General features: G+C 38.9%; 1 protein-coding gene across 11 annotated transcripts in view; it reads right to left on the reverse strand.

Moving 5' to 3' along the window:
• HECW1 (HECT, C2 and WW domain containing E3 ubiquitin protein ligase 1) overlaps positions 1-14,563 on the reverse strand; it is a 265,618-nt gene that overhangs the window by 196,976 nt on the left and 54,079 nt on the right. For 3 of the 11 annotated variants that reach the window (XM_035316510.1, XM_035316508.1, XM_035316509.1), the window contains one exon: positions 7,518-7,575. The exons of the other annotated variants lie outside the window; for them this stretch is intronic. In XM_035316510.1, coding sequence (XP_035172401.1) covers positions 7,518-7,544 — 27 coding nt within the window. In that variant the 5' untranslated portion in view covers positions 7,545-7,575. The remainder of the gene's footprint in view (positions 1-7,517; positions 7,576-14,563) is intronic. 11 annotated transcript variants of the gene reach the window in all.

Consider the following 14,563-nt stretch of genomic DNA (forward strand, 5'->3'; position numbering starts at 1 on the left):
TAGATACTCATCTCCATGCCAGGTTCATACTTACTGTTTCATCTTTAATAAAAGCTGTTTATGTTTTGTTTGTATAAATCATAATAAATTGTTACTATAATTGTATTCGTGAGAAAGCAAAGAAACTGGGCAAGCTATCTCAAGAGGAAGTGAGTCATTCTGGTATCACAGTCTCTAATTTGGGAACAAGATTCAAATTTTACAAAGAGAAAATGTGATGTCTTCATATACGGCTCAAAAATTATCTTATATGAGAGAACAGAAGCTGCATTCAGGGACTCTGCTTTCCTCTGGATTACTGGAAGACAGCCACCAACTACATGTTTAGGGTTTTCCGGGGGACTGCTAGCCAAGGTTAGCCCCCAGGTAGCTTAGTAGTTTCCCATAGTTTCCCCTTGGAAAGCAAGGGTGTGCACAAATGAGATTTTCAAAGCAGAAAACATCCAGTACAACTGAAGCAGGACTAGATCAAGTAGATGAATGGAAGTGAACTGGTGCAAACTCCTCTGCAACCAAATAGATACCTAGAAGAGAGACAAGCCCTGCTCGTTACCATCATCACGATACACTGGACTTGCACACTGAGAAGGACGAGAGCTGTTGTGAATTACAAGTTCTGAACTTGAGACATACTTTGCCGCTAGTATATCTCTAATACAGCGATTATATATGAATATGTTGTATCACATGATCTTGTGTGCAGGCATGTATCTGTTCACATTATCATGGGAAGGTCTAATTTACTTTTTCTCTTTTACTCCAGTTTACATGGGTTTGTGGTCCTGTGTTCAAAAGGTCTCAGGAGAGTTTTCAAACAGGAAGAACACTGACAAGGGTGACCACAAAAGTTGTATTTCACTTACTCACAAACAAAAGCACATGAATGGCTCTAAAAAAGTTTCAAGCCACAGTTTTGTTTCATTTTAATGAGGACTTACGTCTTAGCTAGACTTAACCCAATGCTTTTTTGTTGCCTTTGGTTCCCGCCAGAATTATGTTTTGTAAGACTGCACTTGTAAAAGTAAAGGCCAATAACAGGATTTCTAAAATCTATTTTTCTGGTAACAACCCCTCTGTCAATGAAGTGTCCTAAATCCACCAAGCATTAGCTTCTAGTGCTTTGCAGTGAAAGACTAGAGCTTAATCAGTATTTCTAAAAGCCTGCAGAATTAAGTAAATTTGAAAACTATTCAGCTCTACAGGTGTTAAACCTGAGTTTTGTTTTGGAAGAAAGACTGACAGACAGACAGACAGTCACACAGCCGGTCACAGTGGCCACACTAACAATCAGACCCCATCAGATTTTTGCTGTAGAATTTGGTTATGTTCTGTTGAGGACCACGAAAAATAGCCACTGTCTGAAAACTATCTCCTGATTTTATGCACAAATCAATCAAGAACTCTTTGGTCCTTTAAAATTAATAGCATTACTTGTTGTCTAAGATGCAGTTTGACTGAAAAGATGCTGTTCAACCTGAACTTAGTAAAACTGGAATACCCATGAGGTTAAAATTTGACTTCTGAACAAGTCAAACACTGCAAAATATATTTTTGTGGAAGACCTGCAAACAGAAAAGACTCTAATTTGACAAATTTATCACTTGTAACATGTTAGGTAATGGCCACATACTAACGTTTCCACTACTTTTTCTCTCAATATTAGTGATAAATTAACTTAATGATTACTGCATTTTTTTCTAACCTCTAACTAGAAGCTGATTGTTGTGTTGAAGACATTCAGGTCTGATTCAGAAAACATTCACGGAAACAAAACCAAACAGCCCTGTTAGCAGTGAAACTATTGAAGCTATTTTCCTGCAGAGCTGTAACCTTCATCACCAGCAAATCTCTACCGAAGTCTTAGCTTTTTCCTGTCCATTCCTCTGAAAAAGTAAAACAAACAAACAAACAAATAAATAAATAAAGCAACTCCCCAAGTAAAGGTACAGATAATGCCAGTGACCATCCTGGCAGCCAAAGCTGCTGACAGGTGGGCTCTGCCTGTCATCCCCCTGCCCTGACATGGGTCTGCCTCTTCTCCCCAGCCACGGAGACCAGTGGAAACTCTATTAGCTCAAAGCCAATTACTCCTCTCTCTTTTGCTTGAAATTAGCCAAGGGCTTCCAAACTAATTAGGTATGGGAGTGACAGATAGACAGAAAGGGCAATCATAGAAGTCTTATCACAGCCTAGGAAGCCAGGCTATAAAAATTACCGACAGCCTCACCAATTTAATTGATTACTCACACAAGGGAATTTAGTGTGTAAGCCTGCAGAAATAGGTGTTGGGATTTGTTATAAGCCAGCATAAAAGTGCAATAGAAGCCAAATTAAAGTGACTTCATTAAGAGCAGGATTTGACCTAAAATATAACACAGTGCTCCATCCTTTTCAGCTCCGTTCTCCCACTTCTGTCATACAGAATCCACTACCTTATTCTTACTCTAGCTTTAGCTACAAATGAAACAAAGCACATACATTTGATAGACTTCCAGCTTACTAGTAAGTCTATGGTGATTTTTTTCATCCAACAATAAAGAGGGCATCAAGTAATTTTTCTTCAACAAACAAAGAAATACAGAAATGAAAAGTTAGTGTCATGAAGAATGGACTAATTTAAATTACAAGGTTAAAAAAAATCTCCTTTATAGTTTTCAGTTTTAAAATCCCAATGCAACTACAGAATAAATTCACATAAGTCTGAGATGATGTATTTGACAAGGCCTACCCAATGTTCTGTAGAATATTTTTTTTTCACTATGTAACTTGCTCTATAAGTGGTTTAATGTTAATCAACTTAGACATTCATTGATTTTAATTAGCTTTATCATAGAGAATCTCACAAACTAATGGATTTTTTTTTTTTTTTCAGCCAGTTTTTCTGTTGGCTTTGAAGAGATGGACCACGTTTTGAGAAAAGATTTGAGAAATTCAAAACCAAAATATTTGTGCGAGTCAAAAAAATATATATTTGTGTGTGTCATTCAAGGGAAAAGCTGCAAAATACTATGGATGCAATATAGGTGCCCAGTTTGGAAATACTAGATGTAAATAAAAAGCATATTTGTCATTTACAAATATATACATATGTGTATATATACATATAGCCTTTTATCTCAGGTTTTTAAAAGGCCCATGAGCTTCTAGCTGACAACAGATGCTTCAACAACAGGTTTTAAAGCAGCATTAAAACTTCAAAGGCATAGACATTGTTTTTGATGGTTTCCACCTACTGTCCTGTGGTACAGGCAAAAGGCTCATGTGTAGGCATAGAATCCACAGAAAACTTTTCAGTCTGCATTGAATTCAGTCTAGGTCTGATCTCACACCCTCTGGGTGTGATGAAAAGACTCCTGTGATGTCAGACTTCAAATCAGATCCTTTCCTGCTCTTTTCTATTCCTATATACATGAGGTTAGATAGAAAGCACTACCATCTCCCCATCCTTCCAGTTCTGTGGTATAACAGGAAGAATGACAAACTTATCACCAGATTTCATTGCAAGTCCTCTATGCCTAATCACTCAAATGCTCACGGTGTTTGGTAGTGCTGTTTTTTAATGCTTGCCTTTGTTTCTGCTGGTGCCCTTAATCCCCCTTATGCTCTCCCAAATGTACAGTTATTCCCTTACAAGGCCTGTGGATAATAAGCAAATAGAATTGCTCCTTCAATTAAACTGTTACTGGAAATAGGGACTGACGTCAACAGGAAGAAGGAATTGTGCCAGAAATGAATCCATTCCTTAATTTCTCCATTAACTATCTCCACAACTCTCATCCTAGCCAATATTTATGTTACTCTAATTAAAAAGGCATTAGGAGAGCAAGGGCTTGGGATCACAGCTCCACCTCTCCACAGCCTGCTGCCTCCCACCATGGCTTAGCCCAAGTGCTGCCCCCTCACCCAGGGTCTGCAGGAAAAGCCTGCTACTTTCTTTTATGCCTGCAGGTTTGCTAAATGCTCTGTCTGTTGCACCTGAATGCATTTTGGTGGATCACTTAGCTCTTCTGCTAATCAGATGAACATATGAGAAGAGATGCAAAGTTTGAAACGTGTTCTGTGTGTTATCATTAGCAAAAGTAGGTATTTTTACAGGGAAAAAAAAAAAAAAAAAAAAAAAAAAAAAAAAAAAAAAACCACTTTGGTTTTGATAAGTGGGAAGGCTTCTGGCTGGAAAACAGCTTTCAGATATGGCTTCTTCCTCTGTCTGTTTTGGTTTATTTTTAGTAATACAGAAATTCCATTTTTATAGTAAAGAAAAGAAATTCACTTAACTGTTGTTTGTTTCTTTGAATTTTTGCTTAAGAACTACTACTCTCTGCAGGAGAGCATCTGATAAGTTTCTGTATGTTGAGTCCAAACTAAAACACAATTCTACACCAACAATGTTTGATTTAGGAACAGCAATATGTTTTTTTTTTTTTTTTTTTTTTTTTTTAGTTAACTTTTTTAATTAAAAAAAATATTATCTCCCCATGTGATGAATTAATGTTTTTTTTCTTTTGTTTATAAACCATTTCCATGTGTTTTTATACTAACAGAATTCTACAAAAATGACACATGCTATGTGGTCACAGACAGACTGAATATACTGTAAAGCTTGCACAAAAGCTGAATTTGTAAGCAATGGATCAATGTAAACCCTCTTCCCTAATGAAGAACTAAGTTGAAGCCAACTGTTCCTTGTCTCATCTAGAATAGACCTTTAAAAAGCAAGGAATGCTGTCTTGCAGGTGTCAGCCACCACGTTCGAGAGCACTAACTCCTTTCTGAGACCTGATTTTGCCTGTGCTAATGCAATTTTTCTGTTTTCCCTTCCAGCCTTTTATAGCCTGCATTTAGATTTGGATGCTTATATTATTAGCCTACTGCTATTATATTATTAGGGACTTCTTTATACCACTTCCACAGTTAAGGAAGAGAAAAGGGTGCTCTGATATACCAGGAGGAGCTTGACTGCACTCTGCTGAGTGTACAAAGTATACCTAGGGGAAGTTAACTTAGGAACTAAAATAGGTGCTTGAACACAGAGCTGTGATGGTGCTCAGGCCTCCCCAAGTGTTTGGAGCAGTCCTACAACCGGCAAGCCTTCAAACCACTAACAAGTACTAGCATTTATCTAAAATATTTATCTCAAATATCTACACATAACTCAATCAAAAGGTTCGTCTGCAAGGTCAAGTATATGACCATGCAGGTACATACTGTTCACTGCCACAGACTAAATCATGCATTTATTTTAGTTTGCCTGAAGCAGTCCATATTGAGACAGAGGGAAAGCAATTTTTTTACTTAATAACAACACGGAAGAAGAAAAATAGGTTTTGTAACAGCTGGAATTATTGTTATAAACTAAGTTAAATGTTTTTTTTCCATGTAGGGTTTAGAGAATACAGGAGGTGGGGCAGGGAACTGGGGAATGACTCTTCTTTTTTATTTATTTATTTATTTATTTATTTATTCACTCTCCAGACACAAGGGAGAATGGCAGAAATTGGGCCAAAGGTGCATTTTCAGTTACTGAATTTTGTCAATTAAAAGTTCTGTGATGTATCTAACAGACAGCACTTCGATTTGCATCACTCTGCTGAGTATAGCTGTCCTCAGACTGAGGACTGACCTTAAACAGAAAACTTGCCCAAAGAGAGAAAGCATCACCGCCAGTTGAATGTCTGGCAGCAGGCAGTTAAATTACCTTCTTCCTGCTGTCGTGACTTACTGAAATATCGTCAGCTTCTGGCAAGGTTCTTCCCAGAATGTATCTAACACATCCACATCTAGGAATTCCTTTGTTTTGTACATAAAGGCCCAAATTTGTTACAACATTTATGTAGTGGTGAGAAATGCATTTGCTTAAAACCTAGGAACCTTCATCACCACAGATGAACTTGAAAACACTGCCAAATAGATCCTTCTGCTGCCCAAACGAAAAAGCTTTTTTTTTTTTTTTTTTTTTTTAAAGTTTCAAAGGTATAACATGATCCATTTTACTAACAAAACTATTCTTAATCTTTTCTGCTATTAAAGGTGCCCTTCATTGGTCTCTTCACTTGAGAAAAAATATGCAATCCTACAATGCAGAGTACCTTCTCTACCTTCTCTTTTGGGGGGATATTCTATTTAGTTTTTGGACTGTGGCCAAATTGAAAAAGTGAAATCCTTTTTTTTTTTTTTTTTTTTTTTTTTTTTTCCCCCAGAGTAATGGAAAGAAACTGCCAAAAGGCTCTGGAGATGTACTTACCTCATGTAGCAGTTTCAAAAGTCATATTGTTGGGTGAGAAGTCAGACTGTGAACAGTTTACATAAGCTAGAGCATTCAAGGATTACTTTTCACAAAAGGTGTTGTTCTTCCCCATGACTTTCCAACACACCTTGTGATACACTGTATAGCAGATGCTTCTGGGGAAATTTTACATGTTTAGTGTAGAATACCACTGAGTTTACAGCTATGGAGAGGTGAAAGGAAGAGTGCTGTTGGACACTGTCACAAAAATTCACAGTTGTCATTACCAAAAGACTGTATCTATTTCCTCAGCAATTCCAGCACTGCTTAATTTGCACAGAGGCTCAAAACATTCCACAGCAAAACAGCCAGTGCTGGATGCTCTCACTAGCTACTACACAGTGCAAAATTCAATATAAAAAAGATACATCCTCATGAAACCAGAAGAACATGACCTATCACATACATGGGTGTTCACAGAATTTGTATTCTTCACAGAATTAATGCTATTTGGAGGACTAGTAACAAAGAAAAATGTAGAAGCAAACACACAAACAAAAACCCCAACCATAACAACATTTCATTGACAGAAATAACACCAGATAAGCTTTAATGCACATTCTGTCTCGCTTTGATAATGCATGACAATTAGAGAACTAAGCTGTGCAGAAAGATGCATACAGCAGCAGTGTGTTACGCATGCACATCATCTCACGGGTTCCCCTCGTATGTGGTTAGTGCCAGTCATACATTCCTGCATCTCACACATTAGTGTCTGCTGTGATGGCTGATTTGTGTGTCTTGATGACTCAGAATTAATTTGCAGTTAAAAGCTGTAGGTTTCAGGAAATGCCTTGTGAAGGTGAGCGGTTGATGCATTCTGTGCTTTGCCTACGCATGAAGGCGTGGAACTGCAACATTACAGTTGCCTGCTGCTCCCAGGACCTCCTTGCTATGATCTTAATTGCCGTGGCTTGATTCGAGAAAAATTCTTGGGCAGGCCGTATTAAACACAATACAAAAACAACACTGATATCAGATGGATACTTAGCAGGTTCAAAAATGAAACAAAAACAAAACAGAAACAAAACAAGGAAAGATCATTTCAAATGAAGCTTGACTGGACGTGTTGTTTAATAGGTGCTCAGATTACCTGAACTGCTTTGTTTGATCTTAAATATGGACCGGGGGCAGCTGCAACGAGCTCTGAGCTTTGGCACATTCCATTATGAATGGTAGTGAATTTATAATGGAATGGTATGGATGGTTTTTATAATCAGAAAAACACACTGACCTTAACACTACACAGGTGGAGCAGCATAATGACCCGCCAATTGTACGCGCATCAATTCCTGGGGAAAAGTTCAATGAGGTTAACTCAGCATGTATCCTGTAAGCAACATAAGCGACATTTATAAACATTGCTTTTCTACCAAAACTGTCTTTGCCAACATTTTATTAATTGACTTGCTTCACCGTTGGGCAGTGAGTATATCTTACCCATGTTCACAGTGTATGATATCATGCTCTGGTAGACCTGAATGTTGTCATGCACTTCAACACTGAAATATGTGTGTTTAAAAAATACAAATGAGATTAAATACAGTAAATTTTGCAGACTATACAAGATTAAGCATCATATTCATTTAATTCAAGAAGCATGTGAAAGAAAGCAAGAAGTCTGGATATAAGAAAAGGCACCGTCAGTGGATCTTCAGCTTCACCATAAAATCCTCAAGTTGAGGGGGCTTAGAGAGGTGGCAGTCAACCAGTGTTTCTGTGTCCTACCAATTTATTGATACCCTTGGATATCATGGGGACCAGCTGCAAAGGAAGTTAATTTCAGTGTGCTGTACTTGAGCCAACCTGATATCCAACATAATTTTAGTAGTCCAAGATAAGACCACGAAATAATGAACGAATCTCAACGTCTCTAATTAACCTCAACCAGTTCTTCAAAAACCTACATATTACAAAACTACACAGGGAGAAGTGATGAAACAAAGAAACTTCAACCCGAATCAGTGACAGCTAATCAGCAAGGACAGAAGGCCCCCAAACATACAATAACAGTGTTTTCAATTAAAAAAATGTGAAAGACATCCATAGTTCATCCCCAGCAGCAGCATTTACATCTGTACTTTCAATTCATTCTCTCTGCTCCTCTTTGTGACTGAGACACTAGGACATTTGCAGCTCCTCCACTGCACTAGCCAGGAAAGCTCCTCAGCAACAAACTAGTCAAATATCCCATGTCTCATAGAATCATACAGATTGAAAAAGACCTTTAGGATCATCAGGTCCAACCATCAACCTTAGCTACCACAACCCATCACAAAGCCATGCTCTTTAGTACCATATCCACATATCTCAAATACCTCCAGAAATGGGGACTGTACCATTTCCCTGGGCAGCCCATTCCAATGCTTGACCACATTCTCTGTGAAGAAATTATTCCTAATGTACAATCTAAACCTCCCCTGATACAACTTGAGACCATTTCCTCATGTCCTATCACTTGTCACCCAAGAAAAGAGACCAGCACCCTCCTTGCTGCAACCTCCTGTCAGGTGGTTGTAGAGAGTTGTAGAGTTGATGAGGTCTCCCCTCAGCTTCCTCTTCTCCAGGAAACAGAAAAAAAGTCTTATAAAAACTTGATTGAAACCACTACCAAAACTGTTAATTCAACAGAAGTAGAAAAATTAACAAGACAACCAAAAGAGGAGGGAAATGTAGCAAATTTAGGAAGAATGTCTGCTATTTGGAAATGCTCAGTTAAAGAAAAAAAGAAAAAAAAAAAAAAAAAAAAGATAAAATAAAGCAATGCCATTTTAACAGACAGGAAGACTTTTAAAATTCATAACAGCCATGAAATTAAAGAAAGTTAAAGTGCACATCACGCTGTCGTCTCCCTGTGCCCTTCTTCGGAAGACACTAAATCTCATGTACATAATTCATTTCAGTCCCAAATTTACCAGCTGGCTACAGTTTGGTGGCCTTTGCTTTTACTGAAACAGTCTATTTACATTGGAAATAAAATGGGCTTATCCCACAGTTGGATGAAGTCCTCTTTGGAAACAATCTCAGCAAACTTTATCCATACACACTGTTTTCAGTTGTCCATGAGCAGTGGACATGGCATAAAAAATCTTCCAAATAACCAGGACCGCCTCTCAAAACCATTGTCACCATGTACTTTTTTTTTAGCCACACAGAAGTTCATTTGAGACTTAATAGCTTTGCCTATGGGAAAAAGTAATATTCTGTAGGATTTTCATAACACAGCCCAGTTGCTTTGCTTTCCTCACAAGAAACGAGACACAAACATACTAAGGTTGCTTACATTTCAGTACCAGAAGCAATAGTAAGGCAACCTAGTGCAAGGTACATATGGTGCTTTCCCCATCTCTGCCAGGATGTTCACAATAACACTGATAAGGTGACTGATGCCAGCACTTCTTTAGGACACCAGCACATACATACATAAATGCAACGTTGCCAGGAAAAGCTGAATGACATACTGGTGGTTTTTTTGCAAAACTCTTCCGTGCTAAGTCTCTGCTTGTTGTGATTTGGGAGGAAAAGCATGGTTCTATTCCTAATCAGATTATTAGGCAGCTTTTAGAAATGGAAAGTTTCATTATACATACGCAGCATGAAAAGCACACAGCCCCGCTCCCACCCTGAAAGCCACATTCTACCAGGTAACATAGACCAGGGATGCTGCACAACCAAAGCAAAACCTTGGAGGGAGGAAGAGCTCCCTGACACAAACCTCTGGCTGTGCTGAGTGGCTGTTGCAGTTAATGCAGCCCCAAATTCATTTTCTATCCTCCCTTCCTCAAAGCACCTCAGGTGTGTACATTGAACGTGGGGCTGCACACTCCAGCTTCAATAGCAATAAACAGCAAACGTGCTATCTTACATATCAATAGATTTACTCAGGGGGACTTCTCTGTTAAGTAAGTGCTTCAGAAGTGTAATTAGGGTTGAAGTGTTCTTAAAGTACACTGGAGAGCCTGTGAGCACACAGAACATCACTTGGATAAAACAGTTTTCTGTATTTCTTTGTCCGTCCTTGTTCACCTATGAACTCCCATCTTTACATTTAGATTGCACATTTCCTGGCACTTTTGTTCGGTTTTCATGTGGCATTCAGTGCAGCATTTACCCTCCCCTTCTCAGTCCAACTTGGGGTCGACCAGTTGCTATTGTAATAAAAGTCTAAAAAAGCACTTATTTCAGTAAAGGCGTAAACAAACACATACTCTCAAGAGTCTGGAAAATCAGTACTACCAGGAGTTGAGCCTGTCTGCTAAGGCGGTTGGAGAAACAGTGGCGAAAGAATACAGGAGCTGGGCTTTTTGTGTGCCAGGACCACATTGAAGCCTAAGCATCCCTTCATTTCCCTGTTGAGAACAATACAGGTTTTCAACAAAATCACTCCTGCATCCCCAGAAGATGAGTGGTTTCTTCTGAGCTCTCAGTATGACATTATCATGAGCCCGGAGAAAAGTGACAAGTGAAGAGCAGAGTCCCCCCAGGCACTGGAGTTTTCCTAACCTATTTCTCCTTCTGAAAACCCTGGGGAATTCAAGTTTATTTAGTCAGTGTTTACTCCCTCTCCTGATTTCTGTTTTTATCTCCCTCAACTCTTCTAACACCTTCTCTTTCATCACCAATCACTTAACATTAAGGTTTCTTGTTTGCTGTCCAGATCAGACAAGCCTAGCTGCGCCTCAGCACCACTCCTTCCAGGTTTATCTCCTTTGTCTCTGCTGCAACAGTATCTCCTCTTCTCCACTTTTCATTTCCTCCTGCTCTGTCCCTTCCTGCACAGAAACAGTTGCTAATCCTTACAGCCAATGCTTGACTCCCACTCCTGCCTGTTAAGCAGTAGCAGGGTAGCTTCTGGATGGCTCTGCTTATCATACAGGCTGATTAACATCTTCTTAATGCATACCATGCCCTTCCTGACATGACTTTAAGACTCACACCCTGCTGGTATCTGGCATCTTGCTTCAAATGCCTATTCAAAAACACTTTTTTTTTTTTTGCAGCAACTTGTTTAGGAAACCTAAAGATAAACCTCTGATCATGGAAAGCTGGTGTGGAAACAACTAAAATCAATGTTTTACATACCTACATAGATGTTCACACGGTTACCTATACACAATTACATTTCCACTGTATCCTTGCCTCCTGCTGTTGTGCTTTTATTTATTTTTAATATCTTTCTATATTGCTTGCACTTAGCCTGTGAACTGCTTACTGCCTTGAGGCAGTTTGTATAGTAATTAGCACAAATGATCTCCAGGCATGATGTGCAGTGCTGCTTAATAACAATGCAGTCTTTGCAGGAAAACCCATTCAAGGCTGAAAAATTATTTCCCCCAGTGGTCAACAGTTTGTTCCTGGCATCAGCGAAGGCTTGTGCTCAGCTCCCCGTAGGCTCCACGCCACTTGCACAGGGCTTTGTCTAGCACTGCTCCCCAAATATTGAGCCACCAGTTCATACCGAGACGGAGCACCACAGCCATGCTGACAGAAGATACGCTTTTCTGTACCAACAATATTAACAGTTCTGTTAACAATAACAGAAAAGCAGGCATTCTTTTTTCTCCTCTGCAGATGCACTCTTCTGTTCCTCCACTATTTCGTTTGCCCTTGCCCCCTACATCAGTCCCAATATGCCGTTAATTAACAGTTGCCTGCTGAATACTTTAAGCATCATCTTTGCATTAAAGGGATCTGAATGACATTTAAGAGATCAGAATCACTTTTTTTTTAACCTCCTCAGATAGTCTGATATTTGAAAGGTTTTTTATTTTCTATAAATATCAGAGAAAAGAAGGAAGCAGTACTTATACTGGAAGTGTTTGTTCCTTCTGTCTCAACAAATAAAAATGTACCAAAAAATCTTGTATTTTTCAATTTTGCTAATTATGCTTGCTATATGAAATCACTACTACAATGCATCTAGCTACAGCAGGAAATATATAAAATCCCTTAGAATAAATGCTCTGTTTTGTGACTGCAAGAAAGGTCTTAACAAATTATCATGTGCAAATTAACTAAATATCTCACAAACCAGTATACAAATTAGTACTTTTCTTTTTCCTTCAGTAGACAAAAAGGAAAAAAAAAAAAAAAGTAATGTCATTAGGAAAAAGAATTAGTATGTTAATTGAGGATTTTAATTGCACATAGACAAACCTCAGTTGTCTTGAAATCTGGCTCAAAATCAGAGCTACATCTGTTGTGGAAAGCACTCTAGATTTTCAAGTAAAATAATGCATAAAATCTGTACATATTAATGTAAAATGAAACCTCTGATTGCTCCATACCAAAGAAATTAAAAAGATAACAACTGCATGGCCTTTTCAGGTGAGATCCTCCATCTGCTGATCTGTAAACCTACCACGCTGTTCTCAGTTTGCAAGACAGCCTTGGAAGGAATCAGGTAGTAGCAGCAGTAACCAACAGCTGACATTATTAAAAATCTGACTGATATTATAAATGCTGATACATTAAGTTGTAGTTTAGAAGCAAGGTCCTGAACCAAGGCCCTCCATGTAGCAAGGAGACATACGAACATGGAACAAAATACATGATTTCTGCTCCCAACAAGGTGAAATCTCAGAGAAACCCACATACCCACCAAGAGCTTCAGATGAACAGAGTCTGAAGAGAACAACTACTGTAGGAAGCTGTGGTCTCAGGACAAACTGAGCCCACCTGAAAGAGGCAATGGAAATAGGATGATGCAGTGTTTCATCTGCCTGCCAGGCAGGTAGGACAACAAAAGGCTGTGAAGATTTACTGAAAAGGGGAAAGCATTGCAGGAATGTCGGGATCAAGTTATGAAAGAGAACAAAATTCACCTTGCTTTGGTGAGCCTCTGGAAAATGGGGCTCCTCAGCAATTCCTCCTCTCTCCTCCAGATTTTGCCAGGCAATTCAACGAACATTTAGCTGTTATATAATGCTGTGGCTATAGACAATGAAAACCAAATAATGTTGGCATCATTGCACCAAAAGGAAGTGCATTAGGGATGATGTGTTTCTTTATCCTCAGCTTTAGTTATCCTCTTATATGTGGTGAAATGAGGCATCTACCCACTAGCACCTGATATTTTGGTTAGCAGTGACATTTTGCAGGAGGAGTGGTCCATATATATATTTTGCTACTATATTTTCTGTTTTTCTTATTAAACAAATGTCATGCTGATGACAGGGATCAGCAGTCCAACAACCAGGCACAAAAGACTCCTGCCTACTGTGGGGCACAATTGCAAGACCAGCAGCAGCCAAACTCTTCCCACAGCTCTGCCACCGGGACTCAGTGCTGGCCTTAATAGAAAACATTTTGTATGACCAGGTTGAACTGTGTACAACACCACTTCTTCAGATGGAGTAATTCCTCATCACTCCAGTGGCTCCAATAGACTATAATTAACAACTGGTTGAAGGGTCTGGCCTCAAGTCTTCAGTCTCTCTCTGACAATCATGATTTTCCTGGTGATGTGGATACTTGGCAGTACACCGACTTAAGTAGAAAAACAGTTTAACACAGTCCATCAGCCACTTGTGAAATGAAGTCGAATCTGCCGTCCTGAAGGATCAGTGGAATACTAACACATGCAGTTGGATTAATGCTTACCAAATGAAGTTCACCACTGAATGAGCTGCAAATATAAGGCACAAAGAAGCCAGACCCATCTTTCAAAGAACCAGACATGAATGAAGAGTCAGTATTTGCATCCCTTATCCCAATGCCTCTAAAACCTTGTACTTGCAAATGCAATTTCAGGGTCTGTCTAGAAGCATCTTTTTGCCAAAGCAGAAAGTAGAGATGGGGGAATAAAGTGAGTTGAAAAAAAAATAGAACACATGGCAGCTATGCAGTAAACGATTATGTTATTTCGTATTTGAGTAGGATGTTAAAGCTATTAGACTTACAGCAGGAAAAGGTACAAGACAGAAGACTTTATTTAGCACTGCCTAAATGCCATTACTCTTCTCTGACTGCAACAAGCCACTAAAGCCCGTGTCTGCAAAGCAGCAAGCTTCAAGTATAAGAAACTGCTGTTGGACATCTCTGGAGCTGGCAACCTCCTCAACTTATCTGATGAATTGTGACACAGAAACATCCAACTATGTATTAGCAGCATCAGAAGCATCTTCTCCCAATAGTTTGGTGTAATGACCGGTATCTGCAAACTACAACTTACATCTAATTGTCAAAAAAAGAGGAGGAACAAAAAAGGGAAAAAAAAAAAAAAAAAAAGCAAGTAGCAATCCCAGCAATAACAAACTTCTTCTGTAACAGATAAATGCT

This window comes from Oxyura jamaicensis, chromosome 2, assembly GCF_011077185.1.
Source record: "Oxyura jamaicensis isolate SHBP4307 breed ruddy duck chromosome 2, BPBGC_Ojam_1.0, whole genome shotgun sequence".
Taxonomy (NCBI): domain Eukaryota; kingdom Metazoa; phylum Chordata; class Aves; order Anseriformes; family Anatidae; genus Oxyura; species Oxyura jamaicensis.